This window comes from Coptis chinensis, chromosome 5, assembly GCF_015680905.1.
Source record: "Coptis chinensis isolate HL-2020 chromosome 5, ASM1568090v1, whole genome shotgun sequence".
Taxonomy (NCBI): Eukaryota; Viridiplantae; Streptophyta; class Magnoliopsida; order Ranunculales; family Ranunculaceae; genus Coptis; species Coptis chinensis.
In genome coordinates this window covers 58,329,507-58,348,241 of record NC_141460.1, presented here as the reverse complement: position 1 = coordinate 58,348,241, position 18,735 = coordinate 58,329,507, and the positions used below count along the sequence as shown (strand labels likewise).

General features: G+C 38.6%; 1 protein-coding gene across 1 annotated transcript; it reads right to left on the bottom strand.

Annotated features, from left to right (window-relative positions):
- Positions 1-2,150: 2,150 nt before the first annotated feature.
- Positions 2,151-2,807, bottom strand: LOC147498121 (uncharacterized). The gene has a single exon (XM_086563133.1). It carries the CDS (start codon positions 2,805-2,807, stop codon positions 2,151-2,153), a length of 657 nt encoding a protein of 218 aa, XP_086419259.1.
- Positions 2,808-18,735: the final 15,928 nt, after the last annotated feature.

Sequence of the window (18,735 nt, the reverse complement as noted above, 5' to 3'; positions counted from 1 at the left end):
TGTGTTAGAATGAATGCAAAACACCTGACTGAATACACTTACGTGTGAGCTTGCATAATAATGAATGCAAAACATTTGATTGATTGAATGAACGTACCTACAAGCGAGATTGCGTTATAAAGAATGCAAAACACTTAATTGAATGTACCTTCACATGAGCTTGAATTATAATGAATGCAAAACACTTGATTGATTGATTGATTGATTGTAGAAAACTCATGTTCTTATCGCTATTTTAGGATACAGCACTATTCTGGAACTAATACCTCAAAAGACGTGTTATAGAGACAAAATGAGACAAAAGGACCCTAAAAGGGGCCTCATGGAACAATTTGGAAAAAGTGCAAAAAAGTCAAACTGTCAAAAGTCAACAGTCAATGATCAAAGCCATAGTCAACGTTCAAAGTGAACTCAAGAGTCCAAAAACTCAAAGGCTCAGAAAACACTCCAAGGCTTCAAGAATCAATGACTAAACCCGTTGTAAGACAAGGACTAAGCTTCTAAACGCTAAACCCTAGCCAAGATCATTTAAGTTTGAGCGAAGATGGACAACTTCCAAACCCCATAACCCCACTATCTACACCAATAGAATGGAAAACACTTGATAGAATGAATCTACATGTGAGTTTGCATTAAAATGAATGCAAAACACTTGATTGATTGAATGAATATAAAACACTTGACTGAATACACTTACATTTGAGCTTGGATTATCATGAATGCAAAACACTTGATTGATTGAATAAATTTACCTACAAGCGTGCTTGCGTTAGAAAGAATGCAAAACACTTGATGAAATGTACCTACGCGTGAGCTTGCATTATAATGAATGCAAAACACCTGATTGATTGATTGATTGATGAAAACTCATGTTCTTATCGCTTTTTCAAGATACGACACTATTCTGGAACTAATACCTCAAAAGACGTGTTATAGAGCCAAAATGAGACAAAAGGACGCTAAAAGGGGCATCATGGAACAACTGGGAAAAAGTGTCAAAAAGTCAAACTGTCAAAAGTCAACAGCCAATGATCAAAGCCATAGTCAACATTCAAAGTGAACTCAAGTGTCCAAAAACTCAAAAGCTCAGGAAACACTCCAAGGCTTTAAGAATCAAAGACTAAACCCGTTGTAAGACAAGGATTAAGCCTCTAAATGCTAAAACCCAAGCCAAGATCATATAAGTTAGATCTAAGATGGACAACTTCCAAACCCCATAACCCCACTATCTACACCAATAGAATGCAAAACACTTGATAAAATGCATCAACGTGTGAGTTTGCATTAGAATGAATGCAAAACACTTGACTGAATACACTTACGTATGAGCTTGGAATATAATGAATGCAAAACACTTGATTGATTGAATGAACGTACCTACAAAGCGAGTTTGCGTTAGAAAGAATGCAAAATATTTGGTTGAATGTACCTACGTGTGAGCTTGTATTATAATGAATGCAAAACACCTGATTGATTGATTGATTGTAAAAAACTCATGTTCTTATCGCTTTTTCAAGATACAACCCTATTATGGAACAAATACCTCAAAAGACGTGTTATAGAGCCAAAATGAGACAAAAGGACCCTAAAAGGGACCTCATGGAACAATTGGGAAAAACTGCCAAAAAGTCCAACTGTCAAAAGTCAACAGTCAACAATCAAAGAAATAGTCAACGGTCAAAGTGAACTCCAGGGTCCAAAAATTTAAAAGCTCAGGAAACACTCCAAGGCTTCAAGAATCAATGACTAAACCCTTTGTAAGACAAGGACTAAGCCTAAACCCTAAACCCTAAACCCTAGCCTAGATGTTAAAAGTTATATCTAAGATAAACAACTTACAAACCCCACTATCTACACCAATAGAATCCAAAAGATTAAATGCATCTACGGTTGAGTTTGCATTAGAATGAATGTAAAACACTTGATTGATTGAATTAATACCAAACAACATTTGAATACACTTACGCCCCGAGTGTGAGCTTATATATATATATATATATATATATATATATATATATATATATATATATATATATATATATATATATTTATTTATTTATTTTTTTTTTTTTTTTTGATGGGTATGCGGGGTTTTTTAATTAAGAGGTCCCCTACCCCTTCCTCATGGAGTAAAAAAATAAATTGAACTATTACAATCTTAGATACTGTTTACCACTAGCATCTTCAAATATAATTTTCTTTACATCCTCAGAAAACGAACTAGGAACTAACTCTATGTATCTCCTAGAAGGAATGTTCTGTGCCAGCGCATCAGCTAGCCTGTTTGTTTCCCTAAACACATGTATAATATTGAAATGCTCTAAATCTTCCTTCATAGCTTTTATTCTATGCACAAGTTTCTCTGCCTTCCATGGGTATTTACTTCTGCTGTTCAAGAAAGATATGACATTGGTAGAGTCCGTCTGTACCTCGAGCTTTTTGACGCCATGCCTTAGTGCCATTTGGACTCCTTGCTCAACTGCCTGCAGCTCGATCAGCGAGATGCTCTCCATTTTTGAGCTGCCATGACTTGCTGCTGTGACTTCGCCATTTCCATTTCTTAGTACCGCTGCCCATCCCCTATCAGCTCCCTGTAGTGTACCGTCTGTATTGAGAATGTATACATCCCTTTCTGCTCTTCTCCATTTACATAACTGCCTTCTCTCCTTTATAATCCCCACGCCCATATTCCATGTTTCCATGAAATGCTGTGCTTCAGTCCCTTGTTTCATAACTATATTCATACTCATTAGCTTGGTTCTAGTTGAGTTAATCACTTTCTCATACACCTGATGTGCGTCTGCCATTTTGTTCTTGAAGATTCGTTCATTTCGAGTTTTCCAGATCATATACACAAAACCATTCCATACAAGTCACAACCCATCTTGGACAAACCCTTTTCCTCTTGTTGCTATTTCAACCCATTCCACCTCTCCTTCCCATGTCATTGCACCAATTCTATTGAAACCCAACCTCTATAAAATTTGATTCCATACCTTTTTTGAAAAACTGCAGTGATGAAAAAGATGGTGTTCAGTTTTGGTTCCTTGCCAGCATAGAACACAAGTGTCTGATTGGATTTTCTTCCACTCCTTAAGCTTCTTTAGAGTCTTCAGTCCGCAGCTAATAGCCATCCAGGTTATAAAAGAGTGGCGCGGTATTCTATTTGAATACCACATAATATTGGCCCATTTCACTTTTTGTCTGTAGCCTCTTAAACTTTCATATGTCTCTTTTAAACTGAACTCTCCATGGTTTGAGGCCGTCCAAACAATTCTGTCTTCTTGCCCCATTATCTCTATATCATCAATCTCCGGCATAAATTCTCTGAGATGAGTCTGTACATTTTCTGGAATTCTCCATCTCCCTGCTTCTATGAAATCAGCTACCTTATTTTGGACACTGCATGAGCCGTTATATAGTAATGTCTGTGGATATTTCGACCTCAGTATACCTATTGAGTACCATGGATCATTCCAGAAACTTGTATCCTTCCCATCACCAATTTGGTGTTTGACAAAACCAGCTGCCTCTTCTCTGCATTTTAGAATGTTTCTCCAGCTCCATGAGCAATCTTGTGGAATATTTACAGTCCAAAAACTCTGACTTTTAATATTATTCTTGTATATCCATGTAACCCACAAGTTCTCTGCCTTTGTTACAATCTTCCATATGTGCCTCATTGTTGCCGCTTGATTAACCTTTTCCAAGTCCCTAATCCCTAGTCCTCCCTCCTCGTAAGGGAAACACACAGCTTCCCACCCAATTAATGCATGTGACTGTATACAATCTGGCCCTGTCCATAAGAAATTCTGGTATAATCTATTTATGTCCTCGCAAGTTTTCTGTGGGATTTTGAACGAAGCCAGCCAGTAGACACTCAGATTGTTTAACACTACTTTTATAAGTTGTAGCCTTCCTGCATAAGAGAGTAGCTTTCCCTTCTAGCTTTGTTTTCTCCTTGCCACTTTTTGCACAAAAGAACTACAATCCACAGATCTTAACCTCGTAGTAATTCCCCAGATATCGCACTGGCACCTCTCCTCTTTCAAACTGTAACACTTGCTCTATCTCTGTACTTGTACTCTCATCTACTCCTGCAAAGTAGATATTACTCTTCTGTTGGTTCACCTCTAGTCCTGCCACAACTTTGAAAGTCTCCAGGGTTTGCTTTAGGGTGTTCGCACTTTGTACATCCCCGTACATAAATGCCATTAAGTCATCTGCAAATGACAAGTGGGTGATAAGAGGGTCTATGCACTTTTGGTGTAACCTATACATTCCAGTCCTCATGCTCTGATGCATCATATCCGTGAACAGATCCATTACCATTACAAAAAGATACGGTGAGATTGGATCTCCCTGTCTTATTCCCCTTCTTCCTCTGAAATAGCCATTAGATGACCCATTAATCATGATAGAATAGGAAGCTGTCTCCACACAAGCTTTAACCCATGTAATGAACCTGGCTGGTATACCTATTCTTTCCATTACAAAAACCACCGCTTCCCACCTCACTGAATCATAAGCTTTTTTCAAATCTATTTTCACAGCACATCTGGGTGGTTGCTGATCCCTGTGGTAGTTATGCATTATCTCATGTGATAGTAGAATATTATCCTGTATACTCCTTCCCATTATGAAAGCTGATTGGTTCGGATTAATAACTCTTGGCATGATGTCTTTCATCCTTCTCGTCATGACCTTAGTTATGCATTTGTATATCACCCCACAACAAGCAATAGGTCTGTAATCCCCTAATGAAGAAGGTATAAGTACTTTAGGAATAAGAGTGATGCATGTCGAATTTACCTCCTTTAGCATCTGGTTAGACTGAAAGAAGTTCTTTGTTGCTTTTATAAAGTCCTCGCCAATAACTTTCCAAGTACATTTATAAAAGAAAGAAGAGAAACCATCACTCCCCGGCGCTTTATCATTATCAATATCTGCTAGCGCCTCTATAATTTCATCCCTTGTAACATCCTGTTGTAATCTATCCCATTCTCTCATGTTAAGCTGTTGCCGCGGTTCCATATCCTGAAACACTGAGAAATCCACTGGCGTCATGCTACTAGGGTTGTAGAGCGCTTCATAGAAAGGCACACACTCATCTCCTATAGATTTTGAGTCTTGTATAACATTTCCAGCCACATCTTTCAAACATGAAATCTTGTTTACTACCCTTCGTGCTTGCATAGACTTGAAAAAGTATTTGGTATTATTATCTCCCACTACTATCACCTGATCCCCTGATTTCTGTCGTATCATATCCTCCTCAGAGTTAATAGCTTGCACATGTGCTGTAATTGCTTCCCTTTCTTTTCTAATCAGAGCTCGATCCATGGGCTGTGGTTGCAGCTGCATTTGTACTTCATCCATCGAATTCTTTGTTTCGTTGACTCTGTTTATCACATTCCCAACTCGTTCTCTATTCCACTGTATTAGTGCCGCCTTTGTTAACCTTAGTTTTTTCATAAATACAAACATCGGATTACCAACAACTGCACTCTTCCATGTATCCCCTACTACATCCATGAAACCCTTCTCAGTATACCAGAAATTAAAGAATCTAAATGCTTTGCGTTGCTGATTTTTCTGTGCTATTGAAGTTACTATCATGGCTGAATGATCAGATACTGCTCCTGGGTTCCTAAAGTCAGCCTCATAATCCCCATAAGCTCCTACCCATTCTGCATTGGCCATCACTCGATTCAATTTACAACTAACCCTCACCTCTTGCTTGTTGCTCCAAGTTAGAAAATTCCCTTTACTTTTTATATCCACCAATCCAGCGGCATTAACACAATCTATGAGATCTGCATAATGATACGGCCTAACCTCGGTTCCTCCTATCTTCTCTTGAGTATTCAAGATCGAATTGAAATCCCCCAAGATGATCCAAGGTTTATGGATGGTACATGATAGTTCTAGAATGCTTCTCCACAGCTGCCTTCTTATCCCCATTTCATTACTGCCATAAACCACTGATACGACGAACTCCTCTCCTGATATTGTATCCACTGCCATCATAATTTGTTGCGAGTCTTTTTGCATCAGTTTTACCCCACACTCTCTCGGATTCCAGCAGAACCAAATATTCCCCAATTTAGTTCCATTACTATTCCCATTCTCCACCCTGTAAAAAGTCTTATTGAAGATTCTATCTTGATTCTTCTGCTTTACTCTAGTCTCGACAAGTCCCATAACACTTATTTCATACTTCCTTATCATTTCTTTGACTTCAGCTTGCTTAAAAGCTTGATTGAATTCCTGCACATTCCAACAAGAAAGGTTTGTCATCATTTAGGTTTGTTTGGGTATACCAAAAGGCTTGGTTTTGCCCCTTCTTTACTGGTCGCACTCTGCCCTGTCCTTGCTACCTGTTTCAGAGCTTGCCCCCCATCCTTTCTCTGACCTACAGCTGTGTGAGTGTTTTCAACTAGATGTTTGAACCGGTTATCATCATAGTTTGGTTCTTGTACTCTTCTCACTTATGCCCCCATTGTTTTAGCTTCGCTCTTTCTTGTTTGTTCCTTCTCTGTAGGTATATGATTCTGCTTCTCATGTCCCTCGTCTTTCTCTGTTGAGCTCTCATTGCTCTCATCTCGTCTGAATTCTTGCTGTTTTATCTCCTGCTCTTTATTTCCTATTGCTTTATCTCCATCAGACTTCTCTGCTGCTGTCTCAGTTTCCCTCGAGGTTCCTTCTCCCTTCCCATTATGCCTTCTACATCGATGTTTCTTACTCGGTGACTCCCACCCATCTTCCTCAATCTCATGAATTTCATGCACCTCAATGTCTACTGCCTTGCCTTTCAGCTTCTGATCTACTTGTGGTTCCTTTTTCAAGTTCACTTCCCCATCTTTGCTTGTAGTATCCGTTTTCTGCAGCCATACCTTGTTTACACTATCTCTTTCCAGTTTCAACTTCTTGGGACAGCTTTGGTCGGAGTGGCCAAACACTTCACAGCCCATACATCTCTGTGGCTTCCAGTTGAATTCGAACGATACTTTGTAGACTCTTCTCTGATCCAGAATCACTGGGATATCAGTTGGGTACTAGCACTTAGCATTTATCTCCACGCATAGCCTTGCATAGGAACATCGGCACACCTATAGCGCTCCCAACTTGGCTAAATCCTTGCTTATTCCACATTTCCATTGGCAGCCCTTTCACAACTACCCATATTGGTATTGTTTTAAGTTCTCGGGTTTCTGCCTCGACAAACAGTTTCCACGGTCTAACTACAAATAGTTGACTCGCTATGTGGAAGGAACCAAGATCTAAGACAGCCTTCCTCTCATCCTCATTCTAGAACTTGAATGTGAACATGGTATCTCCATATGGTTTCATCACAAAATTCTTTATTCTCCAAGTGCGACTTACTACATCCTTTACAAAATTGTAGTTCAGCCTTTTCCCAACAAACGACCCCACAATAATGTTTTCAAATTTTTTGTTAAGGTCTGCGAACTGATTGCTATTAACATGTACTACTGCCTTGCCATTTACCATAGATGGTGGGATGTACTTGAGTTCATCTGTACCCACAGTCTTCCCTCCAAGCATCTCTTCCCACGTCCTCTTCATCTCTGATAAATTTTTTCCTTCTGTGAATGATGCGGTGTCTCCAATGGCCATCTCTGTTTTCTTTGCTTGGGCTCCTGTACTCCTCTGATCAGCTGTATCTTTCTCTCCCAAACCCTTTGGCTCTTTGAAGTATGTCTCGACAGCTTGCTTCAACTTTGTGATCGTTTCATTTGTTCCATGCTGACTCTCTTTTATAGCAGACGAGTTCCTGTTCTGATCCAGTTCAGTGTTCAGGGTCACTATAGCATCCTTTCCCCTCTCAACCTGTGCTTCCGATATTTTAGGATCTGATGTTCCTTCTTCCCAATCTTTAGACATTGTTCCAGTTATTCCCGATTCCATCAGTTCTCCTTCTTTTGTTTTCTGATCAGTCACCTCGGTAACAATCCACTTGATTAGGGATTCTCCATCTTCCCCAACTCCCTCACTTCTTGGTATCACCCATGTTTCTTCTTCATTGTTACCTGGTGCGGTCCCTTCACTGTTGTCTTCAATTGCTTTAACAACGTCCAACAACCCTCTCTGAGTAATGACTCTTTCGATGGCTTAAGCATCTTTAATTCCCTTGCCTCTTCATGGTCTGTTACTGTTTTTAAACTCACAAACTCCTCCAACAATTTTTCTATATGCATTTCAGCGGATCCCTCACCATATTTTGCTCTCATATCAAACTCAAAACTATCCACCTCGAGATCAGATTCATCAGGGGAACTTTTACCTGCACTTCCAGATGGTGTGCTAGGACTTACGGCTGCTACAACCCTTTTTTTTTTTTTTAATTTTGCATGTTCTTTCTAATTTTTTGGTAAAGTTACTATACTACCCCTAAGGAAACAAATCACCCTATTTTTTTCCCCCATTAAAGCAAAAAACTAATACTCTAATTAGTTCCTTTTAGTGAGCTTGCATTATAATGAATGCAAAACACTAGATGGATTGAATGAACGTACCTACAAGAGAGCTTGCGTTAGAAAGAATGCAAAACACTTGATGGAATGTACCTACGCATGAGCTTGCTTTATAATGAATGCAAAACACCTGATTGATTGATTGATTGTAGAAAACTCATGTTCTTATCACTTTTTCAGGATACAGCTCTATTCTGGACCTAATACATTAAAATACGTGTCATAGAGCCAAAATGGGACAAAAGGACCCTAAAAGGGACCTCATGGTACAACTGGAAAAAAGTGCAGAAAAGTCAAACTGTCAAAAGTCAACAGTAGATGATCAAAGCCATAGTCAACGGTCAAAGTGAACTCAAGGGTCCAAAAACTAAAAAGCTCAAGAAACACTCTAAGGTTTCAAGAATCAATGACTAAACCCGTTGTAAGACAAGGACAAAGCCTCTAAACGCTAAACCCTAGCCAAGATCATATAAGTTAGATCTAAGAAGATCAACTTCCAAACCCCATAACCCCACTATCTAAACCAATAGAATCCAAAACACTTGATTAAATGCATCTACGGTGGAGTTTGCATTAAAATGAATTTAAAACACTTGATTTATTGAATGCATGCAAAACACTTGACTGAATACACTTATGTACGAGTGTGAGCTTGCATTATAATGAATACAAAACACTTGATGGATTGAATGAACGTACGTACAAGCGAGCTTGCATTAGAAAGAATGCAAAACACTTGATGGAATGTACCTATGCGTGAGCTTGCATTATAATGAATGCAAAACACCTGATTGATTGTAGAAAACTGATGTTCTTATCACTTTTTCAGGATACAGCTCTATTCTGGAACTAATACATTAAAATACGTGTTATAGACCCAAAATGAGACAAAAGGACCCTAAAAGGGACCTCATGGTACAACTGGGAAAAAGTGCCAAAAATTCAAACTGTCAAAAGTCAACAGTCGACGATCAAAGCCATAGTCAACGGTCAAAGTGAACTCAAGGGTCCAAAAACTAAAAAGCTCAGGAAACACTCCAAGGCTTCAAGAATCAATGACTAAACCCGTTGTAAGACAAGGACAAAGCCTCTAAACGCTAAACCCTAGCCAAGATCTTATAAGTTAGATATAAGATGATCAACTTCCAAACCCCATAACCCCACTATCTATACCAATAGAATCCAAAACACTTGATTAAATGCATCTTCGGTTGAGTTTCCGTTGGAATGAATTTAAAACACTTGATTGATTGAATGAATGCAAAACACTTGACTTAATACACTTATGTACGAGTGTGAGTTTGCATTATAATGAATCCAAAACACTTGATGGATTGAATGAACGTACCTACAAGCGAGCTTCCATTAGAAAGAATGCAAAACACTTGATGGAATGTACCTACGCGTGAGCTTGCATTATAATGAATGCAAAACACTTGATTGATTGATTGATTGTAGAAAACTCATGTTCTTATCGCTTTTTCAGGATACAGCTCTATTATGGAACTAATACCTAAAAATACGTGTTATAGAGCCAAACTGAGACAAAAGGACCCTAAAAGGGACCTCATGGAAAAACTGGGAAATAGTGCCAAAAAGTCAAACTGTCAAAAATCAACAGTCAACGATCAAAGCCATAGTCAACGGTCAAAGTTAACTCAAGGGTCCCAAAACTCAAAAGCACAGGAAATACTCCAAGGCTTCAAGAATCAATGACTAAACCCTTCGTAAGACAAGGACTAAGCATCTAAAGCCTAAACCCTTGACTAGATGTTATAAGTTAGATTTTAGATGAACAACTTCCAAACCCAAAAACCCTACTATCTATACCAATAGATTGCAAAACACTTGATAAAATGCATCTACGTGTGAGATTGCATTAGAATTAATGCAAAACACTTGACTGAATACCCTTGCGTGTGAGCTTGCATTATAATGAATGCAAAACACTTGATTAATTGAGTTTGCATTAGAATGAATGCAAAACACTTGATTGCTTGAGTGAATGCAAAACACTTGACTAAATACACTTACTTACGAGTGTAAGTCGGCATTATAATGAATGCAAAACACTTGATATATTGAATTAACGTACCTACAAGCGAGCTTGCGTTCGAAAGAATGGAAAACACTTGAAGGAATGTACTTACGCGTGAGCTTGCATTATAATAAATGCAAAACACCTGAATGATTGATTGATTGTAGAAAACTCATATTCTTATCGCTTTTTCAGGATACAGCTCTATTCTGGAACTAATACCTAAAAATACGTGTTATAGAGCCAAAATGAGACAAAGGGACCCTAAAAGGGACCTCATGGAACAATTGGGTAAAAGTGTAAAAAAGTCAAACTGTCAAAAGTCAATAGTCAATGATCAAAGCCATAGTCAACGGTCAAAGTGAACTCAAGGGTCCAAAAACACAAAAGCTCAGGAAACACTCCAAGACTTCAAGAATCAATGACTAAACCCGTTGTAAGACAAGGACTAAGCCTCTAAACGCTAAACCATAGCAAAGATTATATAAGTTAGATCTAAGATGAACAACTAACCCCACTATTTTTTTTTTATTTATTTATTTTTTTTTTATGGGTAAGCGGGATTTTTTAATTAAGAGGTCCCCTACCCCTTCCTCATAGAGGATAAAAAAGTTTGAATTATTACAATCTTAGGTAGTGTTTACCACTAGCATCTTCAAAAATAATCTTTTTTACATCCTCAGAAAATGAACTTGGAACTAAATCTATGTAGCTAACAGTAGGAATATTCCTCGCTAGTGCATCGGCTACTCTGTTTGTAACTAAATCTGTATACATGTTTAAGTTGAAAGTGCTCGAACTGTTCCTTCAAGTTCTGGATGCTCCTAATCATTGCTTCTGCTGCCCAAGGGTACTTGCTGTTCGTGTTCAGAAATGATATAACATTTGTCTAATCAGTCTGTCAAACGATATAACCCCACTATTCACACCAATAGAATGCAAAACACTTGATAAAATCCATCTACGTGTGAGTTTGCATTAGAATTAATGCAAAACACTTGATTGATTGAATGAATGCAAAACACTTGACTGAACGAGAGTACTGCAAATGGGTTAGAGCTGGAAATGATATATATAATCTGAATACAGATGGAACTTTGCAAGGACAAGAGGGGGGATGGGCAGCAGTGATAAGAACTGATAATGGAGAAGTAGCAGGAGCGAGTCACGACAAAGCAAGATATCAGACAATTGCATTGATCGAACTTTAGGCTGTAGAGAATGGAATTCAGATGGCAATGAGAATGGGGATAAAGAAGATTGAACTCCAAATTGATTAGACGAATGTAATATCTTTCTTAAACAAAGGCAGCAAGCATCCATGGATGGCGGAGAAGATGATCAGAAGGATTCAAGTAATGAAGGAAGAATTCGAACATTTCAAAATTCTACATGTCTACAGGGAAACTAATAGACTAGCAGATGTGCTGGCACAGAACATTCCTAATCTTAGTTATATAGAATTAGTTCCTAGTTCTTTTAGCGAGGATGTCAAGAAAATTATTTTTGAAGATGCTAGTAGTAAACAGTATCTAAGATTATAATAATTAAATTTTTTTATCCTCTATGACGAAGGGGTAGGGGACCTCTTAATTAAAAAACCCCGCTTGCCAACCTAAAAAAAAAAAAAAACAAGGGCGTAGCCTCTAAACGCTAAACCCTAGCAAAGATCATATAAGTTAGACCTAAGATGAACAACTTCCAAACCCCATAACCCCACTACCTACACCAATAGAATGCGAAACACTTGATAAAATGAATCTACGTGTGTGTTTGCATAAGAATGAATGCAAAACACTTGACTGAATACACTTACGTGTGAGCTTGAATTATAATGAATGCAAAACACTTGATTGAATGTACTTATGCATGAGCTTGCATTATAATGAATGCGAAACACCTGATTGATTGATTGATTGATAGTAGAAAACTCATGTTCTTATCGCTTTCTCAGGATACAGCACAATTCTGGAACTAATACTTCAAAAGACGTGTTATAGAGCCAAAATGAGACAAAAGGACCCTAAAAGGGGCCTCATGGAACAACTTGGAAAAAGTGCCAAAAAGTCAAACATTCAAAAGTCAACGGTCAAAGTGAACTTAAGGCTCCAAAAACTCAAAAGCTCAGGAAACACTCCAAGGCTTCAAGAATCAATGTCAAAACCCTTTGCAAGACAAGGACTAAGACGGTAAACCATAAACCCTAGCCTAGATCATATAAGTTAGATCTAAGATGAACAACTTCCAAACCCCAAAACCCCACTATCTACACCAATAGAATGCAAAACAGTTGATCAAATGCGTCTATGGTTGAGTTTGCATTAGAATGAATGCAAAACAATTGATTGATTGAATGAATGCAAAACAATTGATTGATTGAATGAATGCAAAACACTTGATCGAATACACTTACATACGAGTGTGAGCTTGCATTATAATAAATGCAAAACACTTGATGGATAGAATGAAAGTACCTACAAGCGAGCTTCCGTTAGAAAGAATGCAAAACACTTGATGGAATGTACCTATGCGTGAGCTTGCATTATAATGAATGCAAAACACATGATTGATTGATTTATTGTAGAAAACTTATGTTCTTATCGCTTTTTCAGGATACGGCTCTATTCTGGAACTAATACCTAAAAAAACGTGTTATAGAGCTAAAATGAGACAAAAAGACCCCAAACGGGACCTCATGGAACAACTGGGAAAAAGTGCCAAAAGTCAAACTGTCAAAAGTCAACAGTCAACGATCAAAGCCATAGTCAATGGTCAAAGTGAACTCAAGGGTCCAAAAACTCAAAAGCTCAGGAAACACTCCAAGGCTTCAAGAATAAATGACTAAACCCGTTGTAAGACAAGGACTATGCCTCTAAACGCTAAACCCTAGCCAAGATCATAGAAGTTAGATCTAAGATGAACAACTTCCAAATCCCATAACCCCATTATCTACACCAATAGAATGCAAAACACTTGATAATATGCATCCTCACGTGAGTTTGCATTAGAATGAATGAAAAACACTTGATTGATTGAATGAAAGCAAAACACTTGACTGAATACACTTACGTGTGAGCTTGAATTATAATGAATGCAAAACACTAGATTGATTGAATGAACATACCTACAAGAGAGCTTGCATTAGAAAGAATGCAAAACACTTGGTTGAATGTACCTACGTGTGAGCATGCATTATAATGAATGCAAAACACCTAGCCGATTGATTGAATGTAGAAAACTCATGTTCTTACTGCTTTTTTTTAGGATACAGCCCTATTGTGGAATAAATACCTCAAAAGACGTGTTATAAAGCCAAAATGAGACAAAAGGACACTAAAAGGGACCTCATGGAACAACTGGGAAAAACTGCCAAAAAGTCAAACTGTCAAAAGTCAACAGTCAACGATCAAAGCCATAGTCAACGGCCAAAGTGAACTTAAGGGTCCAAAAACTCAAAAGCTAAGGGAACACTCAAAGGCTTCAAGAATCAATGACTAAACCCTTTGTAAGACAAGAACTAAGACTTTAAACCCTATACCCTAGCCTGGATCATAAAAGTTAGATCTAAGATGAACAACTTAAAAACCCCAAAACCCCACTATCTACACCAATAGAATGCAAAACACTTGATTAAATGCATCTACGGTTGAGTTTGCATTAGAATGAATGCAAAACACTTGATTGATTGAATGAATGCAAAACACTTGACTGAATACACTTACATACGAGTGTGAGCTTGCGTTATAATGAATGCAAAACACTTGGCGGGCCCAAAGGCATGACGTGTCAGCATAGGCAGGTGGCAAGAGATGGTCACAAATTTGTGCCTGTTCAAAGATTGAAATGAAATTGAGCAAAGGGACAAAAGCAAAACACAAAAGGAGGAAACATTAAATGAAGTTTTGTTTCGTAAACAAAACTTTGGTTAAAAGGAATTCACATGCAGATATCAAAGTTTTGAACGTCTCAAATTGAGGAACGACCAAAACTCAATTAATCTTTCTCCAGCCATCCATCCTATATATATTAGTGGGTCTTCCGATATTCCTGGCAGCATTTTCATGTTTTAGCCTCCGCTTAGCAGATAGTTAGTTTTACATTTCAACACTTAAATTTTGTCATTTTTATTTCAGCAGCTTAAATAATGTAAGTCATTTTCTTCTTAATGAAAGTCATTTCTTTTCCAGTTTAATTTCTGTCCTGTATTTATTTATTTAATGTATACAACAAGTTTAATTATTCTTCCTATGACCATGAGCTAATCCCCCCCCCCCTCAGGCGGAGGGTTATGCTGCTCATGTGAAAATCCAGATTGACTCTATAATATTCTAGAATCACTGCTTAAGAATTAGGTGTAGATTAGACATCCGGTCCTAAAACGACTGAGACTGTACAAAGTTGGAGTGCTGATGCCCCAGAATAGTCTCGCGAGAGAGCTAAAATGTCTCGCGGGTGACTCTTTTGTGTCCAATAGCTCTCCAATTTGTCCAGCTAATGTAGAATCGAGCCAGGAGCTTAAATGATATTCCAGAGATGAAATATTAGTTCAACTTCTTATGCTAGTGCGATACGACTCAAAGATGTGCGCCTTTCACTAGGGATCAATACTCGACGTCGTCTCGGGTTTGTCTATGAACTCGAGACGAATTAGAGCTGTATAAACAGTTAAAAAATGATTCTTGCATGAGTATGATTAACCCTCTCCCTGTTTTTCTATCTTTTTTATTCACATCGAAATCATCGTTAGTAATTTACATTATTTACATTACCGTTAATTTAATTAAACCAACTAAAAAAACCTAAAATCCTACTCACTAAAAGTTGTAATTCCAGTTGTGAACCTTGCCAAGCCATAAGGTTTGGACGATCCTTTACTCGACCAATCCTACCAAACCCACGTGAGTAAGGTAACTTGACTAAACGGACGAGTATACGGACTTTGGACTTTGGACTTAAGTCTACGGACTTCGGACATAGGACTGTGAACTTCAAACTTAAGTAATAAAATCCCAATAATGTACAATTCCGCGTTTATCACTACGCGTGTGCTAGCATTATAATGAATGAAAATCACCTAATTGATTGATTGATTGTAGAAAACTCATGTTCTTATCTCTTTTCCAGGATACAGCTCTATTCTGGAACTAATACCTAAAAATAAGTGTTATAGAACCAAAATGAGACAAAAGGACCCTAAAAGGGACCTCATGGAACAATTGGGAAAAACTGCCAAAAAGTCAAACTGTCAAAAGTCAACAGTCAACAATCAAAGCCATAGTAAATGGTCAAAGTGAACTCAAGGGTCCAAAAACTCAAAGGCTCCGAAAACACTACAAGGCTTCAAGAATCAATGACTAAACCCGTCGTAAGACAAGGACTAAGCCTCTAAACGCTAAACCCTAGCCAAGATCATATAAGTTAGATCTAAGATAAACAACTTCCAAACCCCAAAACCCCACTATCTACACCAATAGAATGCAAAACAGTTGATCAAATGCGTCTATTGTTGAGTTTACATTAGAATGAATGCAAAACACTTAATTGATTGAATGAATGCAAAACACTTGATTGATTGAATGAATGCAAAACACTTGACCGAATACACTTACGTACGAGTGTGAGCTTGCATTATAATAAATGCAAAACACTTGATGGATTGAATGAATGTACCTACAAGCGAGCTTCCGTTAGAAAGAATACAAAACACTTGATGGAATGTACCTATGCGTGAGCTTGCATTATAATGAATGCAAAACACCTGATTGATTAATTTATTGTAGAAAACTCATGTTCTTATCGCTTTTTCAGGATACAGCTCTATTCTGGAACTAATACCTAAAAATACGTGTTATAGAGCTAAAATGAGACAAAAAGACCCCAAACGGGACCTCATGGAACAACTGGGAAAAAGTGCCAAAAAGTCAAACTGTCAAAAGTCAACAGTCAACGATCAAAGCCATAGTCAATGGTCAAAGTTAACTCAAGGGTCCAAAAACTCAAAAGCTCAGGAAACACTCCAAGGCTTCAAGAATAAATTACTAACACTTGATTGATTGATTGAATGAACGTACCTACAAGAGAGCTTGCGTTAGAAAGAATGTAAAACACTTGGTTGAATGTACTTACGTGTGAGCATGCATTATAATGAATGCAAAACACCTAGCCGATTGATTGAATGTAGAAAACTCATGTTCTTATCGCTTTTTCAGGATACAACCCTATTGTGGAAGATATACCTCAAAAGACGTGTTATAGAGCCAAAATGAGACAAAAGGACCTTAAAAGGGACCTCATGCAACAATTGGGAAAAACTGCCAAAAAGTCAAACTGTCAAAAGTCAACAGTCAACGATCAAAGCCATAGTCAACGGCCAAAGTGAACTTAAGGGTCCAAAAACTTAAAAGCTAAGGGAACACTCAAAAGCTTCAAGAATCAATGACTAAACCCTTTGTAAGACAAGAACTAAGACTTTAAACCCTATACCCTAGCCTGGATCATAAAAGTTAGATCTAAGATGAACAACTGAAAAACCCCAAAACCCCACTATCTACACCAATAGAATGCAAAACACTTGATTAAATGCATCTATGGTTGAGTTTGCATTAGAATGAATGCAAAACACTTGATTGATTGAATGAATGCAAAACACTTGACTGAATACACTTACGTAAGAGTGTGAGCTTGCATTATAATGAATGCAAAACACTTGATGGATTGAATGAACGTACCTACAAGCGAGCTTGCGTTAGAAAGAATGCAAAACACTTGATGGAATGTACCTACGCATGAGCTTGCATTATAATAAATGCAAAACACCTGATTGATTGATTGATTGTAGAAAAATAATGTTCTTATCGCTTTTTCAGGATACAGCTCTATTCTGGAACTAATACCTAAAAATACGTGTTATAGAGCCAAAATAAGACAAAAGGAACCTAAAAGGGACCTCATCGAACAACTGGGAAAAATTGTCAAAAAGTCAAACTGTCAAAAGTTAACAGTCAACGATCAAAGCTATAGTCAACAGTCAAAGTGAACTCAAGCGTCCAAAAACTCAAAAGATCAGGAAACACTCCAAGGCTCCAAGAATCAATGACTAAACCCATTGTAAGGCAAGGACTAAGTCCCTAAACCCTAAACCCTAGCTGGGATCTTATAAGTTAAATCTAAGATGAACAACTTCCAAACCCTAAAACCCCACTATCTACAATAATATAATGCAAAAGACTTGATTAAATGCGTCTACGGGTGTATTTGGATTTGGCCAAAGACAGTGGGCGATGAGGTCTGAATTCAACTTGGGGGCTAAACTAATATGTCCCCAACATCTCCATATTCAACTTGGGGGCAAGCTGAGTTGTCCCGACATCTCCATGGTGGTGGGGGGGGGGTGAGCCCTTCCCGGACGATGAGGTCCGAATTCAACTTGGGGCCGGGGCTAAACTGATCTGCCCCCAACATCTCCATGTTCAACTTGGGGGCTAAACTGATCTACCCCTAACATCTCCATATTCAACTTGGGGGCAAGCTGAGCTGCCCCTAACATCTCCATATTCAGCTTGGGGGCAAACTGGGTGGCCCCCAACATCTCCATGGTGGCGTGTGGTGTGGAGGGGGTACCCTTCACGGACGATGATGTCCCAATTCAACTTGGGGGCTAAACTGATCTGCCTCCAACATTTTGATATTCAACTTGGGGGCAGGCTTTGCCCCCAACATCTCCATATTTAACTTGGGGGCAAGCTGGGTGGCCCCCAACATCTCCATGGCAGCAGAGGAGTGAGCCCCTCACGGACGATGAGGTCCAAATTCAACTTGGGGGCTAAACTGACCTGCCCCCAACATCTCCATACTCAACTGGGGGCAAACTGAGCTGCCCCCAACATCTCCATGGCAGCGGAAGGGATGAGCCCTTCGTGGACGATGAGTTCCAAACCCAACTTGGGGGCATACTAAGCTGCCCCTAACATCCCCATGGCAGTAGAGGGAATGAGCCCTTCGCGGACAAGAAGGCCCCAACTCAACTTGGGGGCAAACTGTGATTCCCCAACATCTCCGTATTCAGCTAGGGGCAAATTGAGCTGCTCCCAAATAGCTTTAGCGGCAGCTGGAGAAATAGTATGGAGGGATGAGTGTGCATGATGGGCAAGTGCTGACGTGGTACCCATATGTAATAATGTGATTAGTTGCAATGCATTA